General features: G+C 42.3%; 1 protein-coding gene across 1 annotated transcript; it reads left to right on the top strand.

Annotated features, from left to right (window-relative positions):
• The first annotated feature begins 3,978 nt into the window (after positions 1-3,978).
• P2RY4 (pyrimidinergic receptor P2Y4) lies at positions 3,979-5,159 on the top strand. The gene has a single exon (XM_004380105.2). It carries the CDS (start codon positions 4,011-4,013, stop codon positions 5,106-5,108), a length of 1,098 nt encoding a protein of 365 aa, XP_004380162.1. The 5' UTR covers positions 3,979-4,010; the 3' UTR covers positions 5,109-5,159.
• The last annotated feature ends 12,663 nt before the right edge of the window (positions 5,160-17,822 follow it).

The following is a 17,822-nucleotide window of genomic DNA, read 5'->3' as shown; positions in this document are numbered from 1 at the left end:
AAAAAAAATAATACACCACGACCAGGCAGGATTCATACCAGGTATGCAAGAACAGATCAACATTAGAAAATTAATCAACATAATCCATCACATAAATAAAATAAAGCAAAAGAATCGCATGATCATCTCAATTGTTGCAGAACAGGCATTCGACAAAGTCTAACACCCGTTCATGATAAAAACTCTCAATAAAATAGGTATAGAAGGGAAATTCCTCAACATAATAAAGGGCATCTATGCAAAATCAAGGGCCAACGTCATTCTTAATGGAGAGAGGCTGAAAACATTCCCCTTGAGAACAGGAACAAGACAAGGATGCCCTTTATCATCACTCCTATTTAACATTGTGCTGGAAGTCCTAGCTAGAGGAATAAGGCAAGAAAAAGAAATAAAGGGCATCCAAGTTGGTAATGAAGAAGTAAAACTGTCCCTATTTGCAGATGATATGATACTATGTATGGAAAACCCAAAAGACTCCACGAGAAAACTACTGGAACGAATAGAAAGATTCAGCAGAGTAGCAGGATACAAGATAAACACACAAAAATCAGTTGGATTCCTATACACCAACAAAGAGAACAATGAAAAGGAAATCAGGAAAGCATTACAATTTATAATAGCTCCTAAGAAAATAAAATACTTAGGAATAAATCTAACCAGGGATGTAGAAGAACTATACAAAGAAAACTACAAAACACTACTGCAAGAAACTGAAGGGATCTACATAAATGGAAAAACACACCATGCTTATGGATAGGTAGACTCAACATTGTGAAAATGACAATTCTACCCAAAGCAATCTACAAATACAATGCAATCCTGATCCAAATACCAACAACATTCTTTAAAGAGATGGAAAAAATAATCATTAACTTTATATGGAAAGGGAAGAGGCCCCGATAAGTAAAGCATTATTGAGGAGGAAGGATAAAGTAGGAAGACTTGCACTACCTGACCTCAGAACTTACTATACAGCTATGGTAGTCAAAACAGCCTAGTACTGGTACAACAACAGATATATTGACCAATGGAACAGAATTGAGAACTCAGATGTAAATCCATCCACCTCTGGTCACCTGATCTTCAACAAGGCCCCAAGTCCATCAAATGGGGAAAAGACAGTCTTTTTAACAAATGGTGCTGGCAAAATTGGATGCCCATCTCCAAAAAAAAAAGAAAGAAACAGGACCCATACCTCACACCACACACAAAAACTAATTCAAAATGGATCAAAGACTCAAGTCTAAAACCAAAAACTATTAAGATCATAGAAGAAAAAATAGGATCAATGCTAGAGACCCTAATACATGGCATTAACAGGATACAAACCATAATTAACAACGTACAAACTCCAGAAGATAAGCTAGATAACTGGGATCTTCTAAAAACTAAACACTTATGTTCATCAAAAGACTTCACCAAAAGAGTAAAAGAGAACCTATAGACTGGGAAAGAAATTTTGGCTATGACAAATCAGACAAAGCTCTAATCTCTAAAATCTAAGGAAAATCCAACACCTCTACCACAAAAAGAAAATAATCCAATTAAAAAAAGGGCAAAGGAAATGAACAGACACTTCACCAAAGAAGACATTCAAGCTGCTAACAGACACATGAGGAAATGCTCGCGATCACTAGCCATTAGGGAAATGCAAATCAAAACCACAATGAGATATCATCTCACCCTGGCATTACTGGCACGAATCAAAAACTAGAAAATAACAAATGTTGGAGAGGCTGCAGGGAGATTGGAACTCTTATGCATTGCTGATGGGAATGCAAAATGGTACAACCATTTTGGAAAACAATATGGTGCTTCCTTAGAAAGCTAGAAAGAGAAATACCATATGATCCAGCAATCCCACTCCTAGGAATATATCCTAGAGAAATAAGAGCCGTCACACGAATAGACATATGCACACCCATGTTCATTGCAGCATTGTTCACAATAGCAAAAAGATGGAAACAACCTAAATACCCATCAACAGATGAATGGATAAACAAACTACGGTACATACGCGCAATGGAATACTACGCAACAATAAAGAACAATGGTGAATCTGTGAAGCATCTCATAACATGGATGAAACTGGAGGACATTATGCTGAGTGAAATAAGTCAATCACAAAAGGACAGACATTGTTTTAGACCACTACTATAAAAACTCATGGAAAGGTTTACACACAGAAAGAAACAATCTTTGATGGTTATGAGGGAGGGGTGGGGTGGGGGTGGAAAAACACTAAATAGACAATAGATAAGTGGTAACTATGGTGAAGGGTAAGACAGTACACAATACTGGGGAAGCCGGCACAACTTGTTCAGGTTAGGGTCATGGAAGCTCCATGGACAAATCCGAATCCCTTAAGGGACTGAATTGCTGAGCTGAGGGTTGTGGGGACCATGGTCTCAGGGAACATCTAGCTCAATTGACATAACATAGTTTATAAAGAAAATGTTCTACATTCTACTTTGGTGAGTAGTATCTGGGGTCTTAAAAGCCTGTGAGGGTCCATCTAAGATACTCTACTGGTCTCACCCCTTTAGGAGCAAGGGAAAATGAAGAAAGCTAAAGACACAAGGGAAAGACTAGTCCAAAGGATTAGTAGACCACAACTACTATGGCCTCCGCCAGACTGAGTCCAGTACAACTAGATGATGCCCGGCTGCCACCACTGACTGCTCTGACAGGGATCTCAATAGAGAGTCCCAGACAGAGCAGGAGAAAAATGTAGAACAAAATTCTAACTCAAAAAAAAAAAAAAAGACAAGACTAGACTTTACTGGCCTGACAGAGACTCGAGAAACTGTGCGAGTATGGCCCCTAGACACCCTTTTAGCCCAGTAATGAAGTCACTCCGGAGGTTCACCTTTAAGCCAAAGATTAGACAGACCCATAGGACAAAATGAGACTAAAGGGGCACACTGGCCCAGGGATAAGGACTAGAAGGCAGGAGGGGACAGGAAAGCTGGTAATAGGGAACCCAAGGTCGAGAAGGGAGAGTACTGACATGTCATGAGGTTGTTAACCAATGCCATAAAACAATATATGTACTGTTTAATGAGAAGCTAGTTTGTTCTGTAAACCTTCATTTAAAGTTCAATTAAAAAAATTCATTTACCATGTTTCTTCTCACTTACGTAGACTTGTATGATCTTTCTGTAATTTTAGTTATCTCCAGTGGCCTGGCTCTTCATCTGTCAACTTGGATGTTTCATTGTGTACTCTTTCCTACACTCATTTATAAAACTGTTAAACAGTAATCTAGATGGGCCCTAGTTTCCTAATTTGTACAATGAGAGGGTTGGACTAGATAATCTCCAAGGGCCTTTCCAGCTCTGACAATCTCTCAGGGATGGGAGGAGGGACAGTCCCCACCCCCAACCCCGCCCCCTTAGATATGCACTCTGGCTGCCAAGGGGAAGGATGGCCGAGTCAGCTGGGCTCAGCTTGAAGGGGACCAGGTAGGAGACATGTCAAACTTCTTGGGCAAGGGTGATGATGGGAGTCCTGGGCTATAGGTAGGTGGGGGAAGGCACTGGAAATAAATGTAGTATGGAGACACTGGAACCAGGGTAAAAGGAGAGGTGAAGACACCTTGTGGAGAGACACTCCTCTTCATAGGGACAGACAGAGCTATTGCAAGGAGTTAGGAGACAATTTGGGTCTGGGCATCTTGCCACTTTGGATGGCCCTGGTAGGCCTCCACCCCCTTCAGCTAGCCAGGTTCTAAGGACTGAGTCAGCTGCAGTATGAGAGCAACCCAAACCCACTGACTGCCCTCCTGAGACCCAGAACTTCCTGCTGCCCACCACTCCCTGGCTTGGACCAAGGGAGTTCAGGTAGGGGCCAGGTTGGCCTAGGTTGCACTTGGATGCACTACTCTTATCCCTCCCTAATGCTTCAACCATTGCCCTCCGTGTTCTCTGCTTTTTTGCCCCTGGTCAGGGCTGGGGGACCAGGGAAATTAAACCACCCTCACTTCTGCCCTTTCCACCTCTAGGGGGGCCATGGCCAGTGCACAATCCTTGCTGCTCAAATCCCTAGTCTCCAGCCCAGGTCCAGGCAGCAACGATGTGGAGCTGGACTGCTGGTTTGATGAGGAGTTCAAGTTCATCCTGCTGCCTGTGAGCTACGCAGTTGTCTTTGTACTGGGCCTGGGCCTCAATGCCCCAACCCTCTGGCTCTTCCTCTTCCGCCTTCGACCCTGGGATGCAACAGCCACATACATGTTCCATTTGGCGTTGTCAGACACCTTGTATGTGCTGTCACTGCCCACTCTCATCTATTATTACGCAGCCCACAACCACTGGCCCTTTGGCACTGGGCTCTGCAAGTTTGTCCGTTTTCTCTTCTATTGGAACCTCTACTGCAGCGTCCTTTTCCTCACCTGCATCAGTGTGCACCGCTACCTGGGTATCTGCCACCCACTGTGGGCACTACGCTGGGGCCGCCCACGCTTTGCCAGCCTTCTCTGCTTGGCAGTTTGGTTGGTTGTAGCTGGCTGTCTCATGCCCAGCCTATTCTTTGTCACAACCAGCACCAAGGGGGCCACCATCCTGTGCCATGACACCACTCGGCCTGAGGAGTTTGGCCATTATGTGCACTTCAGCTCAGCAATCACAGGGCTGCTCTTTGGTGTGCCCTGCTTGGTCACTCTGGTCTGCTATGGGCTCGTGGCTCGGCGCCTGTTTCGGCCCTTGCCAGGGGCTGCCCAGACTTCTTCTCGTCTCCGTTCTCTCCGTACCATCGCTGTAGTGCTGACTGTCTTTGCTCTTTGCTTCGTGCCTTTCCACATCACCCGCACCATTTATTACACGGCAAGGCTATTTGAAGCTGACTGCCAAGTGCTGAACATTGTCAATGTGGTCTACAAAGTGACTCGGCCCCTGGCCAGCGCCAACAGCTGCCTGGATCCTGTGCTGTACCTGCTTACTGGGGACAAGTATCGACGTCAGCTCCAGCAGCTCTGCAATAGTGGGGGGCCCCAGCCTCCCACAGCTGCCTCCTCACTGGCACTTGTATCCATATCTGAGGATAGCAGCTGCAGGTGGGGAGGAACCCCCCAGGACAGCGGCTTTCCTACCCCTAGGGCAGATAGATTGTAATACTGGAAGCCAGGAAGTGAGAGAAAAGGGGGTAAGTGTAGGGCAGAGATGAGAGAATCTAATAGTGATGCCAGATAAGGCTGCTTTCTCCTCTTTTCCAGGCTCTGTAGAGAGGCCAGCCCTCTGAGACTTAGGGGGAGGTAAGGAAATCATGTGTGACACCCATTTCTCATAAGTCCTTCAGTGGCTCCCTCCTTTCTAGTCAAAGGAAATAGCAGTTGCCTATCCTATCTGACTTCTTTTTCTTTGTTCCTGTCCCCTTCCAGGCTTCCCAGAAATTTGCCCCAGTAATCCTTCTCCATTCCTTTTTTCCTCGTATCTTCGTATAGAATGCATTTTGTCCAGCCAGGCCAGGGCATTCAACTGGAGGGGTGGAGAAGGTGGGGTAATCTCAGGATTGAGCTGATTTATCTGATGGTGACAGCACAGAATCAGTAAGTGGGGATACCAGCATATCACAGATGCCAAGGATGTGACATATGTAGCACCCACACCTTCCTGGTTCCCCCTTAAAGACAGGATAGTCTCGTCTACTAAGGTGCTGAAATAGGGCACAATCCCAGACAGCCTGCATGTCAGGGTGCCCACATACACCTGGAAGTGTAGCACTGATGAACTGGAGCCCTGAGCCCTACAGTGGGGTGGGGACCCTGAGGAGCCTCAGGGGGCAGGGTCCAAGCTGATAATGGCCTTTGGAACAGGAGTGGGAGTGCACCTCCTTTATGATGTTTGCTGAGAGCATATTTGACAGCTCTCTTGTGTTTAAGGAAAGAAAGAGTGATGGCTCAGACTGAGAGGGAGAAGCTCTCACATCTATGGCTGTAAATTCCTGCACAGAGAGATAAAACAGGTTTGTGCAGAGGATGGGGTAGTGCCAGGAGTTGACGCCCAGAGCTGGCTCTTCATTGGTCTCTCCTCTTTCTCTAGCTCCTGACCTAGATAAATGATAAATTTGTTGCCAATCCTTTCAGATCAGGCTTTCAGACTTCAAGGCCAAGGCTGGGATCTGAGACTAGGATGGGTCCCCTCAGATTTTCCTACTTATTCATTCCCCAATCACCAGCACCATCTTAGCACTTACGGACTTTTGGGGGTGGGGAGCACGGAATTTAGGGCACTAACCCGCAAGCCTTGGGAAGTAAAAATTTCTGGGCAGGCATTTGTGAGAAGGCTGAACTCACATCTCTAGGTCCATTCCCTCTGAAATCACCTTCCAGCCTATTAGTCTCCTGAATCAGACCCCAGCCTTCCAACTGTTTTGTCCCACTCTTGTTAACCTATCTCTAATCTCTTATCTAGCAATACAAAATTTATATTGGCTTCTAAGGGGTCTCCAAAGAGTAGGACTGGGGCTGGTCTGTAGCAAACAAACAAAAACCCACTTCAATGCCCTTTTCATTCCTTTAAGTGCTCATCTTCCTCCCTAGGTATCTAGCACCCACCTGCTACCCAGGACCCCTTCTGCTAGGAGTAAATGAACTGGACTTCACCATTTCTTACTAGTCTCCCAAGTCTCATGGCCACTTACCTAAGCTGCACTACCCTGTTCCTCATCTGCGCGCTCTCCCTTTCATTTATTCTTTTTTTTAAATTGTAGTAAAAAGTTATATAACACAACATTTGCCAATTCAACATTTTTTACATGTACAATTCAGCAACGCCAATTACATTAATCATGTTGTGCAACCATCACCGGTGTCCATTGTCAAGTTTTCCATCACCATAAACAGATACTCAATGCACTCTCTCCCTTTTATTCCTATGACCACAACCTCCTTGCCCATCACCTCTCCTATCTGTAGCCCCACCCAGTAAAGCTGCTCTTTACATCACAACTGACACAGCCTCCTCCATTTCTTCAGTCCACATAACTCCCGTATGCTTGATACAGACTAATTATTCTGCCAGGTCTTCGTGATCTGCTACTTTAGGGCTGCCCTCCCTCACACGCTAGCTTCATTTAAGCACTTTGACTTTCACCTGGGCCAATCTTCTCTCCCCTAGGCCTGGAGGGGGTTGCTGGATAAAGCCGGAGTATAAAGGTGGCTTAGTCCTCTAAAATGTCATGTCCTGGAATTTCACTTATGCCCTCAATTCCTCTTACCTGCTGAGTTCCTAGTCAATAATCTACAGGAACTGCTTCCTGTCTTTTCCACCTTCTCAAGCCCCCAAGTGGAAGTGGAGAAGGCCAGTTCACTTAATCTTAACAGAAGGGACCCTGCGTTGCAGGCAGATCCTGGATATCTAGGGAGGAAAAGGAAACACTTAACAGAATAAAAAGAGGGATTCAGGGGGCACTGAAGTTTACCCTACCTTATGACCTCTTAAGACTTAACTTGCCTGCTGCAAAACTCAGAATATCTAATACCTCAACTTCTCCCTGCTTTACTTCAAGATAACTCTACTTCTAGGTCCATCTTGTCTTTCACCCTTTCTCCCCGACAGTCCCAGGATAAGAGGTGATCCTCTTTCTTGTTCCTTCATTTATCCTCCTTCATCATTTTCAGTCTCTCCCATCACTGATTTCACCCCATCTTAAAACACACACACATAACAAAAAATGAAGCATTACCACTGATACCTTGACCCTGCTGTCTCTTCTCACTACCATTCTATTTATCTTATTCATTTCACTGCCAAATTTCTAGAAAGAGTACTATAAACCCCATTTCCTCACCTAAAAATCACCCCTTAACTCCCTGAATCTGGCTTCTACTTTCGTACAGTTTCCTGTTTCTAGAAGAACACACATTACCTCATAAGCAAGACCTTAAATGATCTTTCTCTACTTTCATCTTCCTTGACCTCTCTACTTCATTTGACACTGTTGCATATCCTTTTTAAAAATTTTAATAATATTTTATTAAATGCCCCACTGTGACAACATAAAAGGAAATTTTGAAAGAAAGTATTCTATACTTCCAAACTCTAGAAAATTGTTTTCATATTTCCATGTTCCATGCTTTGTCAGTTTGCATACATATACATATCTTACCTAAGTGTAACCAGGGTGTACATATCTTTTTTTAATTCTGCTTTTTGAAAACTTTTTATTGTAAATATTCCCCATTGCTATAGTCTTTCATATTTATCATTTCAATGGGCATATAAAATTACATCAATCAATAGATTATAATTTATTTGACTATTCTGCTATTATTGGACACTTAGGTGAATCCTACTTTTTCTGTTCTTTGAACATCTTAATGCGTATAGCTTTTCCTTCTTTGTAATTCTGTCCTTAGGACAAGTTCCCAGGAGTGGGATTACCAGATCAAAGAGCATAAACACTTTTATCAATCTTGATTATCAAAAGGACTGTACAAATTTCCAATGCCACATGACACATAAGTGTTTCAGTTCCCTTGCAGCTCTAGTATTGAATTATATAATAAGTATTTTAGCATGGTTTAAAAATTATTTTGTTAATTTCATTTCTTTGATTACTCATGGGATTGAACTTTCCCATATGTTTACTATTTTTATTTCTTCTTGTGTGAACTGGCTGTTCATATCCTTCTCCAATTGGAATCTTAGTGGTATTCTTATATATCTAAATCTATTCTTTACATTATATATATATATATATATGTTAACCCTTTGTTATATTTGATATAACTATTTCTCCCATTTATTGTTACACTTTTAATTTTGGTTCCTTATTTTATCCCCTCACTTTAGAATTTCTCTCTTCCTACTTTTATCACTCTGATTGCTTCCTTTCTATCTCCTTTGCTAGCTTCTCTTTCTCTTTTACTCCCTAAGTGAATAGAATAAATAGAATCACAGAGTCAGCATGTTGGGGTTATTTAATCCCCTCCCACCACCAGACTCTTGTTTTTCTCTTGGAGTGAATATTTGTGCAGGTGAATACAATTCAGTTGATTCATAATCCCGGAGAGTACCTCAGAGATCATCCAGGGCACAGGCACTCCTCACGTTATAGAGGAGAAAACAGGCCCAGAGAGATGCCTTGCTCAAGACTTAGTGGCAGAGCAGGGACTTGGGCCCAGGTCTCCTAACTCCCAGTGCTCCCTCCATTACACCATGCTAACACAATTCTAGGCCTGATTTTTCTCCCAAGCTCAACTTCTACATCTTCAGTTGCCTACTGGACAGTTTCAACTGGATGTTCCATTGTTATTTCCAACACAAGATGTCAAAAACTAAACTCCCTGAACTAGTTCCCCTACTTGCCTTGCTCATTTCTGTTCATGGCATCTTCTTTCCTCAAGGCACCTAGGTTTGAAAACTCTCAGTCAACTTTGACCCTTCTCTTTCCCTGTTTCATCAAGTTCTGACATTTCTTCCTTCATCATGTCAATCACAATTGGCCTTTCTTTATGATCCCAGTCTACCAAAGCTCTTGTCACCTTATCCTTGACTGATGTCACAGCCACCTAACTGGTCTTCCTTACCTCCAGTCTCTCCCCACATGAATGTGTACTATACAATGCATATTGCTAGATTAATCCTCCTAAACATGGCTTCACAGTTTCACTTTCACTCAAAACCCTTTTATGGTTCCCCATTGTCTATAAGACAAGTCCAAATCCTGTACTCAGAAATTTAAAAGATGCCCTTTTCAGTCTTATTTCCTATTCTCCCCCACATAAATCTCTTTTTTCCAGCTAAATTTCTCTCCTCATCCTCTCTCCAAGCAAACTTTGCACTTTCTCACCCCTGCACCTTGATTTTTCCTGTCCCCCACACTAGAATGCCCTCCATTTCTTCTCCGACTATCCTGTTCCTACCTAAGTTTCCAAGGCCAGGCTTATGTCCCACTTCCTATTTGAGGCCTTCTCTGCTGACTCTTACCCACAGTGACCTTCTCAGTCACTCCACAGTACTTATTGTTTATGTTAGTTATTTGGCACTGATTTAGGGGATTAAAATTAGAGCCATTATTCCCTGTCCTTGAGCATAAAGAATGTGACCCTGCTAGAGCTGGACTCACAAGGACACATTAACTGGGACCTGAGGTGTAAAAACAATATCTAGGACAATCTTGGAAAACATCTTTTAGGGAACCTATCAAGTAAACAGAGTACAAAAGACCCATATATTTTCCCCTCTTATCTTTTTCTATCAGCATTTAGTAAATAGTAAGAGTTGTTGGACAAATGAAGACCCTCCTGACTGTCATTACTGAACTGAAACCTGTACCAATGATTATTTAGAAAGACAATTCCAAATGTAGAATCACGTGATTTGGTAGTTTTTAGTCAATCTGTGAAAAGGTGAAGCTTTCAATGATTTTACCCATTTGTAATGTTAACATATACTGACGATTTTGTAATATTCCTTGGACTTGGGCAGACATGACTCTGGCAGCATGCTTGTCTATTTCCCACTTTTGCCTCTTTGAACATATGCCGAAGAAAACCTTTCTTTTTGCTTCACTATAATTTTGTGGTGATTTTACCCTAGGACAGCACTTTTATTGACTTGTGACATGTACTATTTTCTTGAATTATTCTTTATTTCTTCATGTGTGTTTGTCTTGAGTTTCCACCTGTAAACCCCTTGAATTACTGTGATAAAAAGGAAAGAACACAGGACTGAAAATCAGAAGACCCAAGTTTCATCCCTGGATATGAAAGTGGGGCACAGATGTGTCACTTTGGGGGAGTTATTTACTCACTCTGAGCCACAATTTCATCATCTGTGAAAGATCGTAATGTCAACTTTAAGTACTTCTTCCAATTGTGGTGAAGCTCTGCAAATCTAGAGAGCTAAGCAAATATAAGTTGTTGTTATAGCATTCCATTTGTTTAATAAACAGTGCTTAATAAATATTTGCTGAATGATTACATGTCAGTAATTCAGTTTAATGTTTCTTCTCCTGGGTATATTTTCACTTTAAGAGACCACAGGAACACAAAGGGAACTAAAGATGGAGGGGAATCTTAGGAGCTGTGTGGGTGAGGGGGACATTGGAAAGATATTTTGGAGGGAAGAAGATTTCCAGCATCTGTCACATTCCACTGTGGGCTACTGACTACTTGGTTTGCCTGCAAGACTAACTCAATGTGGAGAAGAGGAAGATGGCTGTGAGACAGAGCTCGATTTGACCTTTGTCTTTGGTTCCTGAAAGATAGCCGTTGGAATGCCCTAGCAATCCAGGTGCCTTCATTATGTAAAACTTCCAGACAGCACCTGAGAATGTATATGAATGAGTGGGGCTACCCAGACCCCACTTGGTCAGCTAACCTTAGGAAGGGAGAGGGCCATAATTCAACCAAGCATATTCAGTGATTCAATCTATCCTGACTATGCAATGAGGTCCCAATCATTGCCATGCAGTGAAGCCAATAAAAGGCTTTGAACTCAGAGGTCCGGGGGCTTCCTGGATTGGCAAGACTATCTGCTCTCAGGAGGGTCATGCATCCCTGGGGACAATGCAAGCCCCTTACTGGGACCCCTCCCAGAACTCGCCTATGTGTCTCTTCATTTGTATTCTTTTGTGGTTATATTAAAGTTGTTATACTGAGTATAGCCTTTTCCATGAGTTCTATGACTCGTTCTAGAAAATTATTAAACTCACAGGGGGCAGTGAGAGCCTGCAGGGGCTGCTGTCTGCCTATTTGACAGTCTGAAGGAGTCCTTTTACCTTGCGGGCTCTGACCTAGCTCAGGGTGATACAGAGAAGGGCAGTGTGGGCAGTCTATCTGAAGGACAGTGTCCTTTTAACTTGTGAGGTCTGACCTAACTCCAGGTGGTTAGAGTCAGAGAGAGAAAGTGCCACATGGGTGGCTGGTGTCAGAGATAATGCAGAAGTGGGAAAGTCTGGATATGAGTAATCTTTGCATTTTGGGGATCTGCCTTATGTCGATTTTTATTACGTAGTGGCACATCTGAGCCCATGTTTTCTCTCTTTAATCCCATAATCCTTAGCTGGTTAGGTTAAGACAGAGGTCCCCAGGTTGCAGAAAATTCCACTGCCTCAAGCAGCTTGGTTGTCACGTCCATTAGCTTTACATTAAAATCCTGGTTCCTTTACTTGGCATGCCTCGTGGCTTTACATTAAAATCCTGGTTCTCCTCTCGTTAACTGCTGCCCAAAACTAGAAGAAATTGGCAGAAACCGGTTTAGGCACCATGTTGACATTCAGGATAACCTTTCAGATCTCATACATAGCAATTTCCCTGCCTCTGGGTGGAGTTTAACTGCCATTTTCTGAACATGCAATGCATTAAGTTATATGTAAACTCCATTGCACCTGCGTAGTATGATTAAGAATATTGCTGATGTAACTTGTATGAATTTCCTACTTGTAATCCCCTTAAAAGTAACCTTCCCCCTCGCCCTTGCTGAGCAGTCTTGGCAGCAGCAAGCCCCGCCTATTTCCTTTCTTTGTGCAATGAAATAAAGGCACCTTTCCACTCTCCCACCTCAGTCTCTTGCTTATTGGTTGAGAGGAGTCGTGCTGAGCAGAACCTGGGGTTTCCACCCGGCAACAAGGTGAAGTGCTTCGCCTAGGACTCTGTTCTCCTTCACTGAAGTGGTTTAAGCCAGCATTTTGGTGAAGAATATGGTGAGGAGTAGTACAGAAAACAAGCAATTTTAGTCAGATAAATAGACTTGGCTTCGAATCCTTTATCTGCTACTCATTAGCTGCATAATCTTGAACAACTTCAAGTTGTAACTTGAAGCTTCAGTTTCCTCATCAATAAAATGGGGGTTAGAAATACCTGCTTGGCAAGGCTGTTGTGAAGAGTCAGTGGAGTAATGGCTGAAAGAACATCACTTAGAGTTCCTGTGAGCGGAAGCCCCCTTCAAGAGTTATCGACTTTAATGTAGTTATATGAGGAACCAGATTTCTACATTTGGATCTGCTGCTGCCTGGAAGTGACAGTTAAGATAATGATAAAAGAGTGAATCTTTGAGTGTGAGAAGCAAAGGACTAAGAACTGATCACTGAGAGCTGACCATACTGATGGACTGAGAGGGAACAGATTGGGATTCTGGCATTGCATCAAGGGATAAGAGAGTTTTAAAAAAGGAGGAACTTATAAAACTTATTTAAAAAAATTTTTTTGAACAAATCCACCTGGAGCAAAGAAGAATGAATAACACCAAAGACACAAGGAAAGTATTAGCCCAAGAGATAGAAAGGGCCACATAAACCAGAGACTTCATCAGCCTGAGATGAGAAGAACTAGATAATGCCCGGCTGCCACCAATGACCGCCCTGACAGGGAACACAACAGAGAGTCCCTGATGGAGCAGGAGAAAGGTGGGGTGCAGAACTCAAATTCTAGTAAGAAGACCAGACTTAATGGTCTGACTGAGACTGGAGGAACCCCAGAAAGCATGCCCCCCAGACTCTCTGTCAGCCCAGAACTAAAACAATTTCTGAGGCCAACTCTTCAGACAAAGATTGAACTGGATTGTAGGACATAAAATGATACTTGTGAAGAGTGTGCTTCTTAGCTCAAGTAGCTACATGAGACTAAACGGGCAGCTTCTGTCCGGAGGTGAGATGAGAAGGCAGAGAGGGTCAGGAGCTGGTTGAATGGACATGGGAAATCAGGGGTGGAAAGGAAGAGTGTGCTGTCACAGTATAGGGAGAGAACTGGGGTCACATAACAATGTATGTATAAATTTTTGTATAAGAGACTAACTTGAATTGTAACCTTTCACTTAAAGCACAATTTAAAAAATGTAAAAAAAAATCTTTGAACAAAAGAGAAACAGAAAGATTAAGAAAGCAAGCAACAGTGTCATATGCTTAAGAGAACTCAGGGAGGAGGAAACACTCACAAACTCTTAATAAAAGTACTCGATTCCCTGCAATCTGGATTTTTGCATAAAAAAGATATTAGCCAATGACATTAACTAGGGAGGGCAACCTCAAATAGCTTTTGTAATCAAGGTCTGTTTACATGCATTTATACTCCTCCTTCCGTTTGAGTTCCTAGATGCCCCCACCTCTTTCCAAAGATTTCAGAATAACCCATTGAATTGCTTACTTGCCATAACCTACAGAGCTGCTCTTGAACATCGAGTAGCTAAAGCAAAAGGAAGAAATGATGAAATAAAAGAACTGAACAGAAGATTTCAAAGGGCAGCTCGAAAAGACAAACCAAAATATTATAATGACATGTACAAAGAGCTGGAGATGGAAAACAAAAAGGGAAGAACACACTTGGCATTTCTCAAGCTGAAAGAACTGAAGAAAAAATTCAAGCTCGAGTTGCAATAGTGAAAGATTCTATGGGGAAAATATTAAACGATGCAGGAAACATCAAAAGAAGATGGAAGGAATACCCAGAGTCATTATGCCAAAAAAAAATTGATTGATGTTCAACCATTTCAAGAGGTAGCATACAATCAGGAACTGACGGTACTGAAGGAAGAAGTCCAAGCTGCACTGAAGGCATGGTGAAAATCAAGGCTCCAGGAATGACGGAATACCAACTGAGATGTTTTAACAAACGGATGCAGCTCTGGAAGTGCTCACTCATCTATACCAAGAAATTTGGAAGACAGCTACCTGGCCAAGTGACTGGAAGAGATCCACACTTATGCCTATTCCAAAGAAAGGTGAACAGATTGTGGAAATTATTGAACAATATCATTAATGTCACATGCAAGTAAAATTTTGCTGAAGATCATTCAAAAGCGGTTGCAGCAGTACATTGGCAGGGAACTGCCAGAAATTCCAGCTGGATTCAGAAGAGAATGTGGAACCAGGGATATCATTGCTGATGTCAGATGGATCCTGGCTGAAAGCAGAGAATACTAGAAAGATGTTTACCTGTGTTTTACTGACTATGCAAAGGCATTCAACTGTGTGGATCATAACAAATTATGGATAACGTTGTGAAGAATGGGAATTCCAGAACACTTAACTTTGCTCGGGAGTAACCTGTACATAGATCAAGAGGCAGTTGTTCAAACAGAACAAGGGGATTGTGATGGTTAAGATTGTGTGTCAATTTGGCTGGGCCATGATTCTCAGTGTTTATATGTGATCACTCCCATGATGGAATCTGCTGTGAGTAGCCAATCAGTTGAAAGGGCGTTTCCTTGGGGGGTGTGGCATGCATTCGAATATAAGCAGACCTCCTGGCTTTTTTGCTCACTCTGGATCCTGCGGCTGCCTCCTGTTAGTCTGACCTCTGGTTTTTGGGACTTGAGCTATCAGCTTATCTGCTGACCTTGGGATTCTTCCATCTTCACAGCTTGTGAGCAAGAGCCCTGCTCTCTGACCTGCTGATCTTGAGTTCGCCAGCCCCTTTGGCTCTGTGAATCAAGAGAAGCCTCTATCCTGATCCACAGACTTGGGACATTCCAGCCTCTACAATTGCATGAGCCGTTTCCTTGCTATAAATCTCTCTCTATATGTATTTATACCTTTTATTGGTTTTGGTTCTCTAGAGAACCCAGCCTAAGACAGGGATACTGTGTGGCTTAATGTCAGAAAAGGTGTGCGTCAGGGTTGTATCCTTTCGCCATACCTATTCAGTCTGTATGCTGAGCAAATAATCTGAGAATCTGGACTATATGAAGAAGAATGGGGCATCAGGATTGGAGAAAGACTCGTTAACAACCTTCATTATGCAGATGACACAACCTTGCTTGCTGAAAGTGAAGAGGACTTGAAGCACTTACCGATGAAGATCAAAGACCACAGCCTTCAGTACGGATTACACCGCAACATAAAGAAAACAAAAATCTTCACAACTGGACCAATAAACATCATGATAAACGGAGAAAAGATTGAAGTTGTCAGGGATTTCATTTTACCTGGATCCACAATCAACACCCATGGAAGCAGCAGTCAAGAAATCAAATGACGCATTGCACTGGGCAAATCTGCTGCAAAAGATGTCTTTAAAGTATTGAAAAGCAAAGCTGTCACCTTGAAGACTAAGGTGCGCCTGATCCGAGCTATAGTATTTTTAATCATATCATATGCATATGAAAGCTGGACAATGGATAAGGAAGACCAAAGAAAAATTGACGCCTTTGAATTGTGGTGTTATAGAAGAATATTGAATATACCATGGACTGTCAAAAGAACGAACAAATCTGTCTTAGAAGAAGTATAGCCAGAATGCTCCTTGGAGGCAAGGATGGAGAGACTATGTCTTGCATACTTTGGACATGTTGTCCGGAGGGATCAGTCCATGGAGAAGGGCATCATGCTTGGTAAAGTACAGGGTCAGCACAAAAGAGGAAGACCCTCAATGAGATGGATTGATGCAGTGGCTGCAACAATGGGCTCAAGCATAACAATGATTGTGGGCATGGCGCAGGACTGGGCAGTGTTTCGTTCTGTGGTACATAGGGTCGCTATGAGTCGGAACTGACTCGACGGCACCTAACAACAACACAGAGCTGATATTTCCAGTATGAGCTGAGATGCTGCTAGTCAGCAAAAGAAAATGCAAAAATATTTGAGTGCAACCAAAGAGTGAGTCTGTCTATGAGGGCACTTTGGTGTATGTTTGGATTGCCAGATTTTATGTATTTAGGTCATAAGTGAGAAGAAGACAAATTATCCCTCTTTGAGTCAAAGTGTAAATTATTAAAATATGAGAACTGTTCAAGAGAAAGAAGAAGATGAAATTCTTCTTGGGGCTGGCTGGTACCACAGTTTGGGGCCCTAGTCATTCTCTTAGATCTACTGAAGGGAAGGAGAAATCAGATGAACTTGGAAAACTCAAGAGAAAAATCAACTGATGTCCTCTGAGAGGATATCATGTTGATGGCACCTGTTCAATTTGTGTTCTTTCTCACTGATATTTAACTTACCATTCATTATAAGCCTCATTCTTCTTACTACACCAATAGCCTGCCCACACTCTACCTCAAACATGAATAAAACATTTCCTTTTACCCACTCTGAATTTTGCTAGATTCCTTTCCAAAGGGTAGCCATTGCTCTGGTTCTTTGATGAATTAAGCTAGTTTGATTTTTTTTAATTGCCTTTATTTCTCTAATGCAGTTTCCCAAATTATATTTTCGATATAGCAACAGGTGTTAACTGAGTTTTTAAGAGGTTGGGTTAAACAACATTAAGCACTTTTTTTTACTAACAGAATTTATCCAGAGACTTTAGTATCATAATGTCCACTGTGAATTTCTAAGAGGAGGGGGTTTTGTATGCAGTATTACCACACTTATTGACCAAAGAACCTTTTTTTCCCTTGAGGTGCATCCAAGGACCTACTATTCCAAGACACATTTTAGGAGACACCTCTCTCATAAGAGAACACTAATATCTTGATCCCAGTTAATAAGAGGACCAATACCAGTACCACTTGCCATTGAGTCAATCTTAACTCATGGTAACCCCACATGTGTCAGAGTAGAACTGTGCTCCATAGGGTTTTCGATGGCTTATTTTTTGGAATTAGATTGCCAGGCCTTTCTTCTGAGGTCCCTCTGGGTTGACTTGAAGCTCCAACCTTTCAGTTAGCAGTTGAGCCCATTGCACTACCACAGGAGTGAATTTATGTCTCCTGTTCTAGATTTCTTGCTCTCTACCATGGGCAGATACAGACCAAGAAAATAAAAGTTCTTTTTTTTTTTTTTTGCATGTAGAAATGTAGAAAATACTTTTCTACATTTGCCAGGAAGTCCCATTGTTTGTCAAATCAGAAGGAAAACTTTTTTCTTTCTGGGTTTTTTTATTTCTTATTTTTATTGTACTTTAGATGAAGGTTTACAGAATAGTTTCTCATTAAACAGTCAGTACA

Source organism: Trichechus manatus, unplaced genomic scaffold, assembly GCF_000243295.1.
Source record: "Trichechus manatus latirostris isolate Lorelei unplaced genomic scaffold, TriManLat1.0 scaffold00070, whole genome shotgun sequence".
NCBI classification, from domain to species: Eukaryota; Metazoa; Chordata; class Mammalia; order Sirenia; family Trichechidae; genus Trichechus; species Trichechus manatus.
This window is presented reverse-complemented; position numbering and strand designations above follow the sequence as displayed.

Excerpts from the sequence above, each read along its gene's own strand:
- P2RY4 (XM_004380105.2), top strand. The coding sequence starts at position 4,011 with ATGGCCAGTGCACAATCCTTGCTGCTCAAATCCCTAGTCTCCAGCCCA.